At 35.5% G+C, this 21034-nt stretch overlaps 1 protein-coding gene across 1 annotated transcript in view; it reads right to left on the bottom strand.

The window, feature by feature from the left end:
- Positions 1 to 7795: 7795 nt before the first annotated feature.
- The window catches only part of LOC133656256 (succinate dehydrogenase [ubiquinone] iron-sulfur subunit, mitochondrial-like), a 36248-nt gene continuing 23009 nt past the window's right edge, over positions 7796 to 21034 (bottom strand). Inside the window, exons 7-8 of the mRNA XM_062057227.1 lie at positions 20692 to 20814; positions 7796 to 10844 (exon numbers count right to left, since the gene is read on the bottom strand). Of these exons, the coding sequence (XP_061913211.1) occupies positions 10764 to 10844; positions 20692 to 20814 (204 nt within the window). The 3' untranslated portion in view covers positions 7796 to 10763. The remainder of the gene's footprint in view (positions 10845 to 20691; positions 20815 to 21034) is intronic.

Genomic DNA, 21034 nt, shown 5'->3' on the forward strand with positions numbered 1-21034 from the left:
CGTAGAGGATGTCAATCATCTGTGTGTGGAATGTGAAAGTGTGTGTGTGAGAGTGTACATGTGTTTTGGGAGGAGATCAGAGATTGGCTGAGAAACAAGGGTGTGGAGATGTCCCCATTCTCTATAGAAGAGATCAAAATTGGCATTTTTATAAACGATTGTAACATAGAAATGTTTGTCAACATTATTATGCGCCAGGCAAATATGTTTCTACATAAATGTCGATTTATGAAAGTAAGGCCTACATTTTCTAATTGGCTTAATGGTTTACGATTATCAATCAAATCTTGAAGGATGATTAAGAGTACAAAAGCCCTTAAAAACATTTCAAGTGATTTAGGTAGCCCTTTTTGTATTTTGTTTGTTTATTCATATTTTTCATTATTATTATTTATTAATATTGAATACTCTATCTGTATTTGCTTTTGTTTTCTTTCCTTGACATGTTTTGTTGATGTCGTGATTTGCTCAACCTGATGTGTAGATTTTTGGTTATGTTGAAAGTGCCTTGACTTTTGTGTTCATTATAAATGTATGTTTCTTGTTCAATAAAAAAAATAATAATAATAATTAAAAACATTTTGAACGCCTTTACTTTCTATAATCAACGTCCCTTCCCTGTCCCTCCCCAGAAGTCCCGCCCCCAAGCCAAAGCCATTGGAAAACACCCCGTAGCCAGCCGCTACTATAGACATCTTATAAGTAGACGCAGCATCGAGCGCTACTGCCTACTGGCGCTGACGAGACGCGGGGCCGCCATCTTGGAGTGGTGATCCGCTCCACTCAGTGCAATTCATTTGGCAGGAGCATTGAACTGTCAGCGCATTTAATTCATCTTACCTCACTGAATACCACTGATTTTCACGCGGTTTTTTGTCATTCGTGTAGCTATGATAAAGGACACATGTTCTGGCGTGTTTTATTATTCATAGTTTGCTTAACAGTAATAGAATATTCTTATATGCTATAAATGACCAGACGTTCGAGATCAAAACTGGGAATATAATCCCAGAGAAGGGGGGGAACAACGTTCAGCTATTTTTGAATTCAAGAAACAATATGATTAGGTTATATATACATGCGTATATCCTACATAAACAATGTATGAATACATTAGATATCTATATATCTTAGGGACCTATAGACTGTATCTCTGTTGCTGCAGCAGCAGAGAGTTTATTCTGTCTTGACACTTTGTATTGATATTTTGTATTACATTCTTCCCTTAAATGATAATGTTTACAGCAGGGGTCACCAACGCGGTGCCCGCGGGCACCAGGTCGCCTGTAAGGACCAGATGAGTCGCCCGCGGGCCTGTTCTAAAAAAAAAAAAAAATTTTTTTTTTTTTTTTTTTTAAATTAAATCTACATAGAAAAAACACAAGATACACTTTCAATCAGTGCATCAACCCAAACAACCTCCCCCATGCACACTCATCCACACCCACTCACACAAAAGGGGTTATTTCTTTCTGCTACCAATATTCTGGTTCCCACAACATAGACAACACATCTGCAAGGGACACAGTCCCTGAAGCACACATGATTGTATAGGCTGCTGGTCCACTAACATTTTCATTAATTACTATTTTTTATGTAATTATTTTTATATTGTTTTACTTTCTTTTTTATCCAAGAAAATGTTTTTTATTTATTTATCTTATTTTATTTCATTTTTTAAAAAAGGGCCTTATCTTCAACAGACCAGGTTGTCAATGAAATTAGATTTGTTTAAAGGGTTTTTTAAACCAGGCCCAGTCCAGATAATGTCCAAGTCGGACTCAGCAACACACACCTTCATTCATGTACACAGAAAAAAATTAGGGAACACAAAAGATTGCATATAATTTATAAACAAAATTACATTTTCAAAATAAGCATTTATGTACAGTCCAGATTATGTCCAGGTCACTCAAATTAGGGAACACAACAACAGATATCATATAATCTATAAACATAATTATACTTTCAAAATAAGCCTTTGAGGACTTCTCATCTTTTTTTTAATGTTTTTTGGCATCATTATCGTTTTCAACCATGTAACTTTCTAAAGTTAGAAAATACTGAATAAATGTTTTAAAGAAAGTAATACTAAGTGAATATCTGTTTTTGGCCTTAAAAATAAACATTTTACAGAGTACTATAATTAAATTGACTAAATCATGATTGTCAATGAACTCTCCTAAAATAACAGAAACCACATTAAGCTTCATAAACAAACCAATCCTTAAACACATTTTTTCAACTTCCACCCAAAACAAAGACACAATATGACAATACCAAAACAAATGTTCAGGCTCCTGACAACAAAATCGGCAATCATCTGACTCTGTCATATTTAGGGATGATACTCGAAACCGGTTTTCCCGGTTGTTTGATAAGAAAAGAACCGAGTCCTCGGACTCGAATCCCTTTTTGAGAACCGGTACCTGTTATCGAGACCACTATAGTAAAGGAAAAGAGTTGATTACTTATTCGAATCCCGTCCCGACCAGAAATGCTCCGTGGGACATCACAAGAATTGACGTCATGTAGCTCAGTCATTAGGCGCAGATAGCGAAAGCAGGAAAACAATGGACGGGAAAAAGCGCTCCAAGGTGTAATAAAGTTCAAAACAAAAGCTATAATCCATCGAATAACTTTACTGAGAGATTTTAGCAGGGTAAAACACATGACGAACACTTTTACGACCAACCGGAAACATAGCAACCAGGCTAGCAACACACCTCCTTTACGGCAGCTGTCGCAACGTTCTTAAAACAACCACACCACATACATATACCTGTATATACAACACATCTCCCTTTTTTAACTTTTGTTTTTCTTTCCTCGTAAACAAAACAAAATCACACTGTAGATGTGTTGTCTGTCTAATTATAAATAATGCAGACGAGGCGTGTTGGCTGAGTTCTTGACGTTTACTTTCACAGCGTGGCAACATGCAACACTTTTCGGGGCTACCGCGCATGCTCGTAACTCCCGTTGCATGCTGGGTAGTGTAGTTGTTATAATCTCTAGCTCATAACATTTTTCCCCCTATAAAGAAATAATGTTAACTCAATAAAGTGTATTTCTTTTTTTATCTTTAACTATTCATTTTTTAGCATTGTAACCACATTTGCAAACAACTTTTCTCTTCATAGAATTTTCTTTCAATAAAGAAATAAAGTGCAAAAATGTCAAAACATCATAACAAACAGTTATGTCAAATAGCAGCAGAAGTGCACTTTTTGGAGAGCTGTATTATTTTCAGTTTTGTGCCCAAGGGACTGATTTTATTTAACACTATATTATTATTTATACACCTATTGTGATCACAGAGACAGCTTGTTTTTGTGTTACTGTATATATTTGTTTCTCTGAAAAATCCCACTTAATATACTTTGGGTAACAACAGTCAATATTTCTTTATTTTATTTTATTTTTTTAGGTGGGTAACAGTCAATATTTATTTATTTATTAGATTTAATTTTTTTATTATATAATAAAAGTGAGCTTTTGTTAAACCAAATATTGTGTGTTTTTTTCCATATACAACAACCTATCTGGACTCGATAAGAGAATCGATAAGGAATCGGTTCGATAAGAGGATTCGATAATAGGCTCGAACTCGATAATTCCTTATCAAACATCATCCCTAGTCATATTCCATAATTTTAACATTTTCCCTGTGGGTAAGAAGTTATAAATAATTTTAATTTGAAAATAACGATTTTGCACATCGATAGTGGTTTTATAGATTAGTTTGAATATGGCATCCCATGGCAACGGGCAGTCAAAAAAGTCCTCCCATTTTCCATTTGTGTTGTATGAGGCAGCCTTCAAAGATTTCTTTATTAAATAAAAATTATATATTTTTCTATTTATTTTAGTTCCTTTTTGCCAACTACAATGTCTTATTAGAGGTTTACAAACTAATAATTTAGTAGTTCCATAATTAATTATTTGTTTCCATCTTTTCCCAATTACTCCAGTTAGTTGATAAAATGAAAAGCTTGAGCAAGCATCACCATACATAGCTCTAAATTCATCATACTTCATAATTTTACCATTCTCATTGATAATATTATTGACAAAAATGATTCCTCTTTCAAACATATTTTTCCAAAAGAAAGGCTTTCCATCTATTACAATATTAGAGTTCATCCATATTAACTGCTGCAAAATATCGTCTCTTTTTTCTGGCACATAAAATTGAAAACACCACTATGAGTGGATTGTTTCCTTTATGAACCCCGCCATGTTTCCCAGCAGACTCTCTGGGAGGGGATCACTTGTAAAAAAGGATACAATTTATTTTGATACAGTACATGTTTTTTGTCCAACAGGACATTTGTGTACCACTCAATGTTTAAATACATCTTTGGAACAATTGATGCTTTTAAAGACAGACACATAGCCTCAAGGTTGAGAAGTTTCAGGCCCCCATATTCATACTCTTTGTACAAAACCTTTCTTTTAATCTTTTCTGGTTTGCCGTTCCAGACAAAATCGAAGACCCTCCGCTCATAAATCTTAAAAAAGTTTTGTGATGGAGCTGGTAATGACAAAAACAAATAAATAAATTAAGGAATAATTAACGAGTTGGCAATAGACATTTTACCATACAAGGTTAGGGATTTCCCTTTCCATAATTGCATAATTTTGTCCAGCTTTCTTAGTCGATTATCATAATTTACTGAGCCTAGATCTTCCAGATTTTCTGGGACAACAACACCAAGTATGTTAACTGGTCCATTTTACCATACAAGGTTAGGGATTTCCCTTTCCATAATTGCATAATTTTGTCCAGCTTTCTTAGTCGATTATCATAATTTACTGAGCCTAGATCTTCCAGATTTTCTGGGACAACAACACCAAGTATGTTAACTGGTCCATCTGTCCACAAAACAGGCACTTTGCATTCCATTCGAAAGGACGTTCCCTTTAGATTTCCGATCCTTAACGTTTTACATTTATCATAATTAAGCTTAAGGCCAGATTGCTGTGAAAATATGTCCAAAAGATTAAGAAGGTTCCGTAAACAATGAGGAAAAATCTTATCTTTGTGAATCAGCCTTTTCTGACATGAACTTCATCAAGAACAAACACAGAACACGCCTCACTGATGCACATCTGCAAGACTCACTCAGAGTTGCAGTGTCAAGTTACACACCAGAGTACAACACACTAGTTAACAGCATGCAATGCCAGGCTTCCCACTAACTGACAAAGAAACAGATAACAGATTTGGTGTCCAGTTCAAAGTGTGACATGATTTAAAAATTTGAGAGTTTACTTTTGTATTTTACATGAGTTATTATTTGTACAAACATGGTGCAAAGTAATTCATGATTTGTTAAAAAATGTTAGTGGCTAGCTAGTTAAAATGGGATATTGTGATTTCACAAGACTGTCTTAGAAGTGATCATTTGAAAATGTTCAATTTGAAAAATGTGCACTTAGAGAAAATATAAAAATAAAGTGTTGCATATTGATATTTATCTGTTTCTATATATATTTATTGTGAGAAATCATTAAGATGATCAGTGTTTCCACAAAGATAAATATCATTAATTATTAATAATAACAGAGTTAAAGGTAAATTGAGCAAATTGGCTACTTCTGGCAATTTATTTAAATGATAAATGGGTTATACTTGTATAGCGCTTTTCTACCTTCAAGGTACTCAAAGCGCTTTGACAGTATTTCCACATTTACCCATTCACACACACATTCACACACTGATGGCGGGAGCTGCCATGCAAGGCGCTAACCAGCAGCCATCAGAGGCAAAGGGCCCAAGGACACAACGGACGTGACTAGGAAGGTAGAAGGTGGGAATTGAACCCCAGTAACCAGCAACACTCCGATTGCTGGCACAGCCACTCTACCAACTTCACCACGCCGTCCCTATTAAATAAATGAATTAAAGTGTGTATCTAACTGGTAGCCCTTCGCATTAATCAGTACCCAAGAAGTAGCCCTTGGTTTCAAAAAGGTTGGTGACCCCTGGTTTACAGTGATTGTTTTATATGTATTTTTTTTTAATGTTTTTATGGTTTGCCGTTCACCTCTACCACCAACCTTCAAGAGTTCCATTTGAGCAGTACTTAGTTAATTTTATTGACGGACTAGTACATATATATATATATATATATATATATATATATATATATATATATATATATATATATATATATATATATATATATAAATATATATAAAATTCCAACTGCGGCATTGAAATGTACTTTTTCTTATGTCCAAGCCGTAAAGAACGCGCCATCATTGCTCCTCACACAAAAACAATTTTGTAGCATCGGTTAAATAAATGAATTAAAGATTGTGCTGCAGATATGAATGTGACATTTTAAAATAGTACAGTAGCGAAGTGATGTACCTGCATTACTCGTACCAGCATTACAGTTAGCATTTAGACTAACCTGCAGGGTCTGTGCTACCTTACACTTCTTTTTGTAAAACATTTCAGAATGGAACACAAAATTAACTCGCATCGAAAAAAATGGATTTACCTGTGCCGCCGCCGCTGCCTCGGTCCGGATGATAGCCGAACATTTATTTACGCCGTGCTGCCCGCCCCGCAACAAAACATGGCTGACGTAGTCAAGACGCGACATGGGTCTACGGAAAGCGACGAGGTGCAAAACTTGGTATGTTTACGGCAGGGGTCACCAACCTTTTTGAAACCAAGGGCTACTTCTTGGGTACTGATTAATGCGAAGGGCTACCAGTTAGATAAACACTTAAATAAATTGCCAGAAGTAGCCAATTTGCTCAATTTACCTTTAACTCTGTTATTATTAATAATTAATGATATTTATCTTTGTGGAAACACTGATCATCTTAATGATTTCTCACAATAAATATATATAGAAACAGATAAATATCAATATGCAACCCTTTATTTTTATATTTTCTCTAAGTGCACATTTTTCAAATTGAACATTTTCAAATGATCACTTCTAAGACAGTCTTGTGATCAATTTTATGTGCCAGAAAAAAGAGACGATATTTTGCAGCAGTTAATATGGATGAACTCTATATTGTAATAGATGGAAAGCCTTTCTTTTGGAAAAATATGTTTGAAAGAGGAATCATTTTTGTCAATGATATTATCAATGAGAATGGTAAAATTATGAAGTATGATGAATTTAGAGCTATGTATGGTGATGCTTGCTCAAGCTTTTCATTTTATCAACTAACTGGAGTAATTGGGAAAAGATGGAAACAAATAATTAATTATGGAACTACTAAATTATTAGTTTGTAAACCTCTAATAAGAAATTCTAGTTGGCAAAAAGGAACTAAAATAAATAGAAAAATATATAATTTTTATTTAATAAAGAAATATTTGAAGGCTGCCTCATACAACACAAATGGAAAATGGGAGGACTTTTTTGACTGCCCGTTGCCATGGGATGCCATATTCAAACTAATCTATAAAACCACTATCGATGTGCAAAATCGTTATTTTCAAATTAAAATTATTTATAACTTCTTACCCACAGGGAAAATGTTAAAATTATGGAATATGAGAGAGTCAGATGATTGCCGATTTTGTTGTCAGGAGCCTGAATCCACCCTGCATTTGTTTTGGTATTGTCATATTGTGTCTTTGTTTTGGGTGGAAGTTGAAAAAATGTGTTTAAGGATTGGTTTGTTTATGAAGCTTAATGTGGTTTCTGTTATTTTAGGAGAGTTCATTGACAATCATGATTTAGTCAATTTAATTATAGTACTCGGTAAAATGTTTATTTTTAAGGCCAAAAACAGATATTCACTTAGTATTACTTTCTTTAAAACATTTATTCAGTATTTTCTAACTTTAGAAAGTTACATGGTTGAAAACGATAATGATGCCAAAAAACACCGCGTTGGTGACCCCTGGTTTACGGTAACCAAAAATGCGTGTTAGCACAATAGCACAATTAGTTAATTTATTTAATTAGCTCTTGGATAATAGTTAAAATAGAAAAGCCCTTAAAATATTACACTTAATGGAGGTATTTACACTGATTAGCACCCCCTGCGACCCCGGAAGGGACAGGCGGTAGAAATGGATGGATGGATGAATGGATTAGCCCATTTTTTTGTATGAACTATTTGTATACAGACGATTGGTAGATATTTGAAAATATTGAAATGTATTGAAAGTGCTTAATTAAAAAAAAATATATTGTTAATATTTGTATAACATGTTTCATTACTACATAAAATGTACCAAAGTAAATCAGGTCAGTGTTTTTCAACCACTGTGCCGCGGCACACTAGTGTGCTGTGAGATACAGTCTGGTGTGCCGTGGGAGATTATCTAAATTCACCTATTTGGGTTAAAAATATTTTTTGCAAACCAGTAATTATAGTTTGCAAATGATGTGTTGTTGTTGAGTGTCGGTGCTGTCTAGAGCTCAGCAGAGTAACCGTGTAATACTCTTCCATACCAGTAGGTGGCAGCAGGTAGCTAATTGCTTTGTAGATGTCAGAAACAGAGAGGCAGTGTGCAGGTAAAAAGGTGTCTAATGCTTAAACCAAAAATAAACAAAAGGTGAGTGCCCCTGAGAAAAGGCATTGAAGCTTAGGGAAGGCTATGCAAAACGAAACTAAAACTGAACTGGCTACAAAGTAAACAAAAACAGAATGCTGGACGACAGCAAAGACTTACTGTGGAGCAAAGACTTACTGTGGAGCAAAGACTTAATGTGGCGCAAAGACGGCGTCCACAATGTACATCCAAACATGACATGACAATCAACAATGTACCCACAAAGAAGGATAAAAACAACTGAAATATTCTTGATTGCTAAAACAAAGTAGATGCGGGAAACATCGCTCAAAGGAAAACATGAAACTGCTACAGGAAAATATCAAAAAAAGAGGAAAAGCCACCAAAATAGGAGCCCAAGACAAGAACTAAAACACTACACACAGGAAAACCGCAAAAAACTCCAAATAAGTCAGGGCGTGATGTGACAGGTGGTGACAGTACACCTACTTTGAGACAAGAGCTATAGTGATCCATGGTTGGTTATGGTTTAAAGTCATGTCCAACAATTGCGATAATGAGTTTTTACTGTCAACTGAGTTTCGTTTTTTTGTGATTTCTACTGGTGGTGTGCCTCCGGATTTTTTCAACGCAAAAAATGTGCCTTGGCTCAAAAAAGGTTGAAAAACACTGAGTTAGGTTACATAGGTTGTGGGCTATTTTTTGCAAACCAGTAATTATAGTTTGCAAATGATGTGTTGTTGTTGAGTGTCGGTGCTGTCTAGAGCTCGGCAGAGTAACCGTGTAATACTCTTCCATACCAGTAGGTGGCAGCAGGTAGCTAATTGCTTTGTAGATGTCAGAAACAGAGAGGCAGTGTGCAGGTAAAAAGGTGTCTTATGCTTAAACCAAAAATAAACAAAAGGTGAGTGCCCCTGAGAAAAGGCATTGAAGCTTAGGGAAGGCTATGCAAAACGAAACTAAAACTGAACTGGCTACAAAGTAAACAAAAACAGAATGCTGGACGACAGCAAAGACTTACTGTGGAGCAAAGACTTACTGTGGAGCAAAGACTTACTGTGGAGCAAAGACTTACTGTGGAGCAAAGACTTAATGTGGCTCTATTAAATTTTTTGTTGTGACCAAAATAAGGAAACATAAATATAGTAGAGTAATGACAGAACACATTTAATGAGTACATATATGATGTAATTATTTACAGCATAATTACGTTTACTTATATGGTAGAACTGTTCCAGTTTTTGTGTGGAGTTTGTGTGTACCTTTGCTGGTTTGGATTTGCATGATAGGTTCATTCAGTTCTTCTCAAAGCTCCTGGGGAACATGCTTCATCAGTATCATGCGGTAGAATCCTTCAAACCCCCCTTCGAAAAGCTGTGCACTACAAAACGTGCTCCCCGCCGCCATTAATCCGGACTTCCTCATTTTGATTATTAAAAATCAGCAAATTGTTCTATTTTAGATTTAAGTGTTTAATATAATGTGCTCCTGGGGTTATGTTGCTAATTAATTTGAATGTAGTATTTATTGAGTTCATTTCATTTTATTTTTGTGTTTTCAAAGTTGGTCGAAAAATTTAAAAAAATGTAAATTATAGGTTGTATAATTTCAGGCCAATTGTTGCACTTTGAATAAAAAAAAAACAGTATTAATAAAGTTATTCTTTGATGAAATTTGATGTTAAAAAGGATACAATGTTAAGCAGAGGTGTACTTATAACCATTTCATAGACAAATTATACTGTTTATAGTCGGGGCAGAGAGTGGGGGGAGGGGCAAAATGCTTTCTTCTTCAGGAAATAATTGAGAGGCACTGGCTTGAATTAAATTGTCCATAGATATGATGGAGTGTAGAGTAAATGGTTTGTCTAAATGTGATCAACTGCCGAGCAGTCTGCGGTGTTTTACACTACCCTAAATGAAAAAATTGAGGTACCTACTGTGAAAATGTGGTTATATTTCATCACACGCGGACACAAATGACGTGTAGTGCAAGCCAAACTTATGTCGATTGGTGTAGAGAGCTAATGAAAAATCCATGCTCCACTATGACCCCAGACTTTGGAGGCATCTGCACTCAGCTACTTCCGCCATCTTGTGTGGGTTATCCTTCGCTATCATGGAGGCTTTTGGATGATGTGTTATTATTATTTGACAGGAGAGGTTGAAAGTTGGCCCTGCAGCTTTGATCTCGGCCCCCGAGATGTGAAAATGAATCTGGCAAAGATAAAAGAAGTGCTTCGGTTTTGGTCCGGCTCTCACGACACCGCAGCTTTCTTCTCCTTGTAAGTGGCCATCATTTTCTTGATCTCTGCGATGGCCTTCCCCGGATTGAGTCCCTGCGGAGAGCGCGGAGGAACGTGAGCGAGAAAGCAGCGGAAAGAGAGTACGTTTGCGTTTCAAGGGGAACTGCACTTTTTAGCTTATCGTTCACAATCATTATGAGAGACAAGAACACAAAAGTATTTTCTTTTTTTGCATTCTAACACGTATAAAGCATCTCGTTCTAGGTAGGTAGCAATGTAGCTAATGGTAGCAATCAGTTCTAAATCACTTTAAAAATGCATTCAAAAAGCGTCAACAATACTTCATTTACATTCTGTAACCTGTATAATAACCAAACTGTAGCGGCATTGTTATTGTAAGAGAGAACACTGAGGAACTCTTTTTCTACCGTACTAACAGATCGGCGTGCTACGGTATTAGCCGTAAAAGCTAACTACCGAAAGAGACAAGCTAGCTTTTACGTCTGCGTTTGTATTACACAACACTGTGATAGGACACCAATCTGTACTGAGTGACAAACATGAACAATCATATTACAGTATCTGTAAAGGATTATTTCATGTTTTGTTTGTATGTGCTGTAGTTGTACTAACATACACGACGTGCTGCGCGTGTCATGATCAATATAAAGTGTGACTCACTCCATGGACAGTTGTGTGTTTGGTCCAGCTGGCCAGGGACATTTTTCCCGGTTTATTTGGGTAAGCACTCCATTTATGTCAAAATAGCTTGGCTTCAAAATTCCACATTTACAGCGTCAAAGTGACTTTCATCTCACTCTCTCGGCTTCCGTCTGCTCCAACGTCTCACTCTTCCTTCTTGCTGGCTTCTATAAGCAGCAGTCCATCCTCAATATATTCAGACTCAAAAACATAAGCAGGTGTATCTTCATTTGTCCAAAAATAGTCGTCTTCGTTGTTTGTTACCAAGTCTGCCATGATTAGAACACGCACATACACCTTAGTTGCCAGAAGTCGGGAGCACGCTGCTATGGAAACGGAAAAAAATGCGCTGAAGAAATCAATGATTAAAATGACCAAAATAGGGTAAATATTGTACATATTACATATTGTTATGAAGGTGTCTGTTACTACATTATATATATATACCGTATTTTTCGGACTATAAGTCGCAGTTTTTTTCATAGTTTGGCCGGGGGTGCGACTTATACTCAGGAGCGACTTATGTGTGAAATTATTAACACATTACCGTAAAATATCAAATAATATTATTTAGCTCATTCACGTAAGAGACTAGACGTATAAGATTTCATCGGATTTAGCGATTAGGAGTGACATATTGTTTGGTAAACGTATAGCATGTTCTATATGTTATAGTTATTTGAATGACTCTTACCATAGTATGTTACGTTAACGTACCAGGCACGTTCTCAGTTGGTTATTTATGCATCATATAACGTACACTTATTCAGCCTGTTGTTCACTATTCTTTATTTATTTTAAATTGCCTTTCAAATGTCTATTCTTGGTGTTGGGTTTTATCAAATACATTTCCCCCAAAAATGCGACTTATACTCCAGTGCGACTTTTATATGTTTTTTTCCTTCTTTATTGTGCATTTTCGGCCGGTGCGACTTATACTCCGGAGCGACTTATACTCTGAAAAATACGGTACTTGCAGTGTGTATATTGTACATATTATATATTGTTATGAAGGTGTCTGTTACTACGTTATATAAATACTTGCAATGTGTATGTTGTACATTTTACATATTGTTATGAAGGTGTCTGTTACTACATTATATATATACTTGCAGTGTGTACATAAAACATATTACATATTGTTATGAAGGTGTACATTATATATATATATATATATATATACACACACTGCAAAAAATCACCAATATTATGGTAACGGAAACCGAAGGTTTTTTGATTTGTGGTGGGGATTTAAATATATATCTACAGCCAAAATTGGACTCATCTAGTACAAAAATACATAACATTAAACCCCTTTATAAGAAAGTAAACACACTTTTTGAGGAAGTAGGCTTAATTGACATATGGCGAGACTTTTTTCCAGACAGAAGGGATTATACTTATTTCTCTGCGCCACACTGTCTTTATACAAGAATAGATTATTTTGTAACATTTGGAAAGGATAAAGATAAAATATGTACCTGTGAAATTGGGACGATAGATTTAAGTGACCATGCACCTATATACCTATCTATTGACTTTAATCTGAGGGCAAAAAACACAAATTCAATCTGAAATTAATCTCTTCTTGGAGTTCAATGACACAGGAGAGGTTTCGCCTCCCATGTTATGGGATACCCTGAAGGCTGTTTTAAGAGGGAAAATTATAGCAATATCTTCATTTAAGAAAAAAAATGAGAATACAAAATCAAATGACTTAATAAAAAAACTAAAAGAATTAGAAAGAAAACACAAACTACATTTGGCACAGGATACATTAAGGGAAATAAGAAATACTAGGAATGAAATTAACAGTTTGGCCACACAAGAAATAAAAAAAAATCTAATGTTCTTGAAACAGAGACACTATGAAAGTGGCTCTAAGTCTATGAAAATATTGGCCTGGAAACTAAAAAAAAAGATAGCGGAAAACACAATACATAAAATCAGGGATCCAAGAACAAAAGAGATAAAAACTAAACCAAACGAAATTCAGGAAGCCTTCGAACATTTTTATAAAACTTTATACTCTGAGGTCTCTAGTAGGAGCATAACCCAAATTGACAGCTTCCTGAACTCCCTGGATTTACCTATTTTAGATGAAAAACAAAACCAAACAATATCTGCAGAAATAACTGAAAATGAATTAAAAGTTGCAATTAATAGGCTTAAACTAAGTAAATCGCCAGGATCAGACGGTTACACGGCAGAGTGGTATAAGGAATTTAAAAAATAATTAATACCTGTTTTACTCCCCACATTGAATTGGGTCTTAAAAAAGGCACAAACGCCACTTAGTTGGAGAGAGGCAGTTATCTCAGCTATACCAAAAGAAGGCAAGGATATAATTGAATGTGGATCTTACAGGCCAATATCGGTTCTCAATGTAGATTATAAATTATTTACTTCCATTATGGCCAAACGATTAGAACATTTCTTACCTATATTGATACATAATGATCAAACAAGTTTTATACATCAACGACAAACACAAGACAATATAAGAAAGACACTACATATTATGGATCATATACAAAGAAAAAACATTGAAGCAATTGTTATAAGTGTGGATGCTGAAAAGGCCTTTGATTCGGTTAATTGGAATTTTGTTTACAGAGTTCTACATAAATTCGGCTTTCAGGATACAATCATTAAAACTATACAGGCACTATATAACAATCCTACTGCTAGGATTAAGGTCAATGGATATTTATCAAACAGTTTTACCCTAGAAAGGGGCTCTAGACAGGGATGTGCATGGTCACCATTACTCTTTGCATTATATCTGGAGCCATTAGCTCAGTCTATCAGACAAAATGAAGATATTAAGGGAATCTTGATTAAAGGAAGAGAGTATAAATTGGCCTGCTATGCGGATGACATTTTGGTCTACATCGGACACCCAACATACTCGCTCCCTAAATTAATGCAATCATTTGAACTGTATGGTCAACTATCAGGATATAAAATTAATATAGGTAAAACCCATCTACTCTCATATAATTATAACCCACCAGGAGAAATCAAAAGTAGTTACCCTTTGATATGGTAAACAGAGTCTTTTAAATACCTGGGCATTAATTTACCAAAAGATCTAACAAAATTATCAGAATACAATTATCTACCCATACATAAAAAAATAAAAGATGTCATAGCAAGATGGAACTTAATTCCTTTTTTTAGCCTTAGTTCTAGAATTGATTCCATCAAAATGAATGTACTGCCAAGATTGCTGTACCTATTTCAAACCCTGCCAATAGAGATTAACCAAAACCAATTCAATGAATGGGACAAAATGCTATCAAGGTATATATGGCAAAGTAAAAGGCCAAGAGTTCGTCTCAAAACTTTACAATTGGTCAAACAAAAGGGAGGATGGGGTTTACCTTGCCTCCGAGATTATTATTTTGCAGCCCAGATGAGAGCAGTGATATGCTGGTGCAACCCGTCATACATTGCTCAATGGAAAATTATTGAAGAAGAAATGCCCTCCATCCCCATACAAGCAATCCTGGCGGATAGCAATTTACAGACCCACATAAATAACACTGATAACCCATGGGTGAAATGGACCCTTAAAGTGTGGAAAATGATTATAAAGGAATACAAACTCGAGAGTGATATTGCAGTTCTTAAATGGTGTGCCTATGATACAGAGTTTACACCTAATAAATTAGACTCAAGATTTAAGGACTGGATATCTAAGGGTATAACAGCTTTATGTAGTGTAATGAAAGATGAAAAAATGCATAGTTTTGAAACTATTAAAAGGACATATATATTAGAAAACCAAGACTTCTATCGATATTTGCAGTTGCGACATTTTGTTAATATGAAGGTGAAAAGTGTTACAAAGACGAGTATATGTTTGATTGAATTGTTTACAAAAGCCTACAATTCAGAAACTATTGATAGAAGTATTTCATGCTTGTATAAGGATCTGTTGAATATGAAATCATATTCAACTTCATATATTAAAATAAAATGGGAGAAGGAAGGAGGGATAACTATATCTGAGGAAGAATGGACAATAATATGGAAATATCAATGGACTTGTACCAGCTCACCCAAGTGGAGGGAGTTTGGCTGGAAAAGTTTGATCAGATTTTTTATTACACCTTCTCAGAAGTGTCACTATGATAACAACTCCCCTGCCAGCTGGAGAAATTGTGGGAATTCAAATGCAAACCACCACCATGTTTTCTGGGACTGCTCCATCATAAAGGACTATTGGAAAGAGATACACCAAGCTCTACAGGATATTTTCAAACGTGAAATACCCCTTGAAAGTAAAACTTTGTTTTTTGGACATGTACCTCAGGACTGGCTGAAGAAAGATAAACACTTAATGAATATCCTACTGGTGGCCTGTAAAAAGACCATTACTAGGAAATGGATATCCCAGGATAGCCCAACTTTGAAGCAATGGATGGAAATCACAATGGACATATATAAAATGGAGAAGATAACTGCCTTTATTAATTATAAATTGGAAAAATTTACTTCATACTGGGAAAACTGGGTCAATTATGTCACGCCCCATAAACCTGACTTTAATTTTTCGAATTAGTGATTGTACTGCTCAAAAAAAAAAAAAAGGATTACTCTCTATATGTGTACAGGTATGTATGTATGTATATGTGTGTGTATATATATACATACATGTATCTGTTGATATATTTTTTAATTATTTTATTTCTGATTATTATTAATGTATTATCATTTATTTTTTGTTTATTCAATTGTTGTATTTGTAGATATTACTTTGTTGTTTGTTGTTTTTGCTGTTACTTTCTTTTCGGGGGGGGGGGGTGGTGGGTGGTATGGTTGGGATATAAACAAAAAACATTTGGACATTTAGGGCAGACAACAGATATAAGATGTATGTGAATATGATGTAATGGATAGGAATGTCTGATGCTGGATGCCAATAAAAATAAAATGAAAAAAAAGAAAGAAACATAAGCGGCAGCTCAGCTCGGTCGCAGTCCTTGAGGTGAAGGCTAATTAGCTTTTAGCGTAACGTTAACTCACTGTGTGTGCGTGCGTGCGTGTGTTACGGACAGCAAAGCTCTGTCTTTCTGAGAGAAAGACAAGCATTATTGACTTACAGTTAACAACGAAGTTATTTCACTTTACCTTTTTCTGTGTTGATTGAGCTGTGTTGAAGCAGCAAAAAAGGACGTTATGTTAAATGAAGAGTTTCCTGAAGCTGTCTCTGATAGTTGATATAATAATGTAACTGCATCATTAAGTCTACATGAACTCCATGGTGTTCAGGGATGAATAGTCTCTCCTATTGCTATTGTACTATTTTTTCAGCTATAGTTGATTGATTGATTGATTGAAACTTTTATTAGTAGATTGCACAGTGAAGTACATATTCCGTACAATTGACCACTAAATGGTAACACCCAAATAAGTTTTTCAACTTGTTTAAAGGCCTACTGAAATGACATTTTTTTATTTAAACGGGGATAGCAGATCCATTCTGTATCATACTTGATCATTTTGCGATATTGCCATATTTTTGCTGAAAGGATTTACTATAGAACAACGACGATAAAGTTCGCAACTTTTGGTCTCTGATTAAAAAAAGCCTTGCCCCTACCGGAAGTAGCGTGACGTAGTCAGTTGTTCGCCTCCTCATATTTTCCTATTGTTTTCAACGCAGCTAGAGCGATTCGGACAGAGAAAGCGACGATTACCCCATTAATTTGAGCGAGGATGAAAGATTTGTGGATGAGGAACGTTAGAGTGACGGACTAGAATGCAGTGCAAGACATATCTTTTTTCGCTCTGACCGTAACTTAGGTACAAGCTGGCTCATTGGATTCCACACTCTCTCCTTTTTCTATTGTGGATCACGGATTTATATTTTAAACCACCTCGGATACTATATCCTCTTGAAAATGAGAGTCGAGAACGCGAAATGGACATTCACAGTGACTTTTATCTCCACGACAATACATCGGCGAAGCTCTTTAGCTACTGAGCTAACGTGATAGCATCTGGCTCAAATGCAGATAGAAACAAAATAAATAAATCCCTGACTGGAAGGATAGACAGAAGATCAACAATACTATTAAACCATGTACATGTAACTACACGGTTAATAATTCTCAGCCTGGCAAAGCTTAACAATGCTGTTGCTAACGACGCTGAAGCTAACTTAGCAACTTAGCAACCGGACCTCACAGAGCTATGATAAAAACATTAGCGCTCCACCTACGCCAGCCAGCCCTCATCTGCTCATCAACACCCGTGCTCACCTGCGTTCCAGCGATCGACGGCGCGACGAAGGACTTCACCCGATCACAGATGCGGTTGGCGGCTAGCGTCGGCTAGCGCGTCTGCTATCCAAGTAAGTCCTCCTTGTTGTGTTGCTACAGCCAGCCGCTAATACACCGATCCCACCTACAACTTTCTTCTTTGCAGTCTCCATTGTTCATTAAACAAATTGCAAAAGATTCACCAACACAGATGTCCAGAATACTGTGGAATTATGAAATGAAAACAGAGCTATTTTGTATTGGCTTCAATGGGCTACCGATACTCCTGTTTCACTGGCTACGTCACGCGCATACGTCATCATCCAAAGGCGTTTTCAACCGGAAGTTTAGCGGGAAATTTAAAATTGCACTTTATAAGTTAACCCGGCCGTATTGGCATGTGTTGCAATGTTAAGATTTCATCATTGATATATAAACTATCAGACTGCGTGGTCGGTAGTAGTGGGTTTCAGTAGGCCTTTAAGTCGGGGTCCACTTAAATTGATTCATGATACAGATATATACTATCAAATATATACTAACATCATAACACAGTCATCACACAAGATAATCATCAGAGTATATACATTGAATTATTTACATTATTTACAATCCGGGGTGTGGGATATTTGGAGGGGGGCGGGGGGTTAGGTTTGGTTGGTATTAACACTTCTGTCATCAACAATCAGCATCAACAATTGCATCATCAGAGAAATGGACATTGAAACAGTGTAGGACTGACTTGGTAGGATATGTACAGCAAGTAGTGGACATAGAGAGAGAGAGATATCAGAAAGCATAAGAAAAACATTTGATTATTTACAATCCGGGGAGGGTGTTAGTTTAGGGTTGAAGTTGCCTGGAGGTGTACTTTTATTGCGGTTTTGAAGGAGGATAGAGATGCCCTTTCTTTTACATTAATCATTAGTAATGTAGCAGCCTAGTTTTGAATGGCAGGGTCCCTGCTATCACATGTTGATAAAAATATAACATTTACATAATAAAAATCAACTACAGGCTTCCCAAATGCTGTAATAAATTAAGCATGATAAGCAACACTAAATTGGCCCTAGTGTGTGAATGTGAGTGGGAATGTTGTCTGTCTATCTGTGTTGGCCCTGTGATGAGGTGGCGACTTGTCCAGGGTGTACCCCGCCTTCCGCCCGAATGCAGCTGAGATAGGCTCCAGCACCCCCCGCGACCCCAAAAAGGGACAAGCGGTAGAAAATGGATGGATGGAGCAAGTGGCCCCACTTTTAACTCTTTTTTTCAAACGCTTATTGCAAACGCTTACTTATAGTAAGTAATTAATTTGACTTAGTAAGTAATTATTTTGTCATTATTTTGACTTATTAAGTCATAATAATGACATACTTATTATCTCAGGTAACTAGGACTGTTTGGTTTTTACTTTACGGAAAAAATATCAAGATATATATTGTATATCGCCATTCAGCAAATGGAGCGGAAAACACAACCAAAAATTGTAGGCTTCTTCACGCGACGAAGCCGGCCTACTTCACCGCAGTCTGTAGTCTATTGCCCACCAGGCTGTGGTGGTAGCGTTGAGGTGGAGACGTGATGGCGACAGGCCAAGTTACACCGATCCTTATACCCACCCACCTCCGTCCCCGGTCTGTCCGCCGGAGAGACACCACCTTAACTAACACATTTTCTGGGGGAAACACTGATTATGTATATACTTGCATTGTGTATTTTGTACATATGACATATTGTTATGAAGGTGTCTGTTACTACATTATATATATATACTTGCAGTGTGTATATTGTACATACTACATATTGTTATGAAGGTGTCTGTTACTACATTATATATATACTTGCAGTGTGTATATTGTACATATTACATATTGTTATGAAGGTGTCTGTTACTACATATTATATACAGTATATATATATATATATATATATATATATATATATATATATATATATATATATATATATATATATATATATACTTGCAGTGTGTATATATTGTACATATGACATATTGTTATGAAGGTGTCTGTTACTACATTATATATATATACTTGCAGTGTGTATATTGTACATACTACATATTGTTATGAAGGTGTCTGTTACTACATTATATATATATACTTGCAGTGTGTATATTGTACATACTACATATTGTTATGAAGGTGTCTGTTACTACATTATATATATACTTGCAGTGTGTATATTGTACATATTACATATTGTTATGAAGGTGTCTGTTACTACATATTATATACAGTATATATATATATATATATATATATATATATATATATATATATATATATATATATATATATATATATATATATATATATATATATATACTTGCAGTGTGTATATATTGTACATATGACATATTGTTATGAAGGTGTCTGTTACTACATTATATATATATACTTGCAGTGTGTATATTGTACATACTACATATTGTTATGAAGGTGTCTGTTACTACATTATATATATACTTGCAGTGTGTATATTGTACATATTACATATTGTTATGAAGGTGTCTGTTACTACATTATATATATATACTTGCAGTGTGTATATTGTACATACTACATATTGTTATGAAGGTGTCTGTTACTACATTATATATATACTTGCAGTGTGTATATTGTACATATTACATATTGTTATGAAGGTGTCTGTTACTACATATTATATACAGTATATATATATATATATATATATATATATATATATATATATATATATATATATATATATATATATATATATATATATATATATATATATACTTGCAGTGTGTATATATTGTACATATTACATATAGTTATGAAGGTGTCTGTTACCACATTATATATATATACTGTACTTGCAGTGTGTATATAAAACGTAGATGTGTCTTCTTGTCTTTCATAATGATTGTGAACGATAGCTAACATTCCAAGAAAAAGTGCAGTTCCCCTGTCAAGTACCTTGGGGCAGGTCTTGGTGCAGTTCATGATGGTGTGGCAGCGGTAGAGGGAGAAGGGGTCCTGCAGCTTAGACAGACGCTCCTCTGTGAACTCGTCCCGGGAGTCGATCATCCAGCGGTACGCCTGTTTGACGGCACACACACACTCCCTCAGGTTACGCAGTGAAGCGGTGATACGTGTTTCATGATTAGAGTAATCACATATATTTCAATTAGTGCTGGTGCGTGTGACCCTCGCTTTATCAGTATCGTGCTTCAAAAGGCGTGCACTACAAAACGTGCTCACTGTAGCCATTAATCCTGACTTCAAATGGTTTTAGTCTTTTTTGTTTTGTAAAGTGCTC

The sequence above is a fragment of the Entelurus aequoreus genome, linkage group LG01, assembly GCF_033978785.1.
Source record: "Entelurus aequoreus isolate RoL-2023_Sb linkage group LG01, RoL_Eaeq_v1.1, whole genome shotgun sequence".
Classification (NCBI taxonomy): Eukaryota; Metazoa; Chordata; class Actinopteri; order Syngnathiformes; family Syngnathidae; genus Entelurus; species Entelurus aequoreus.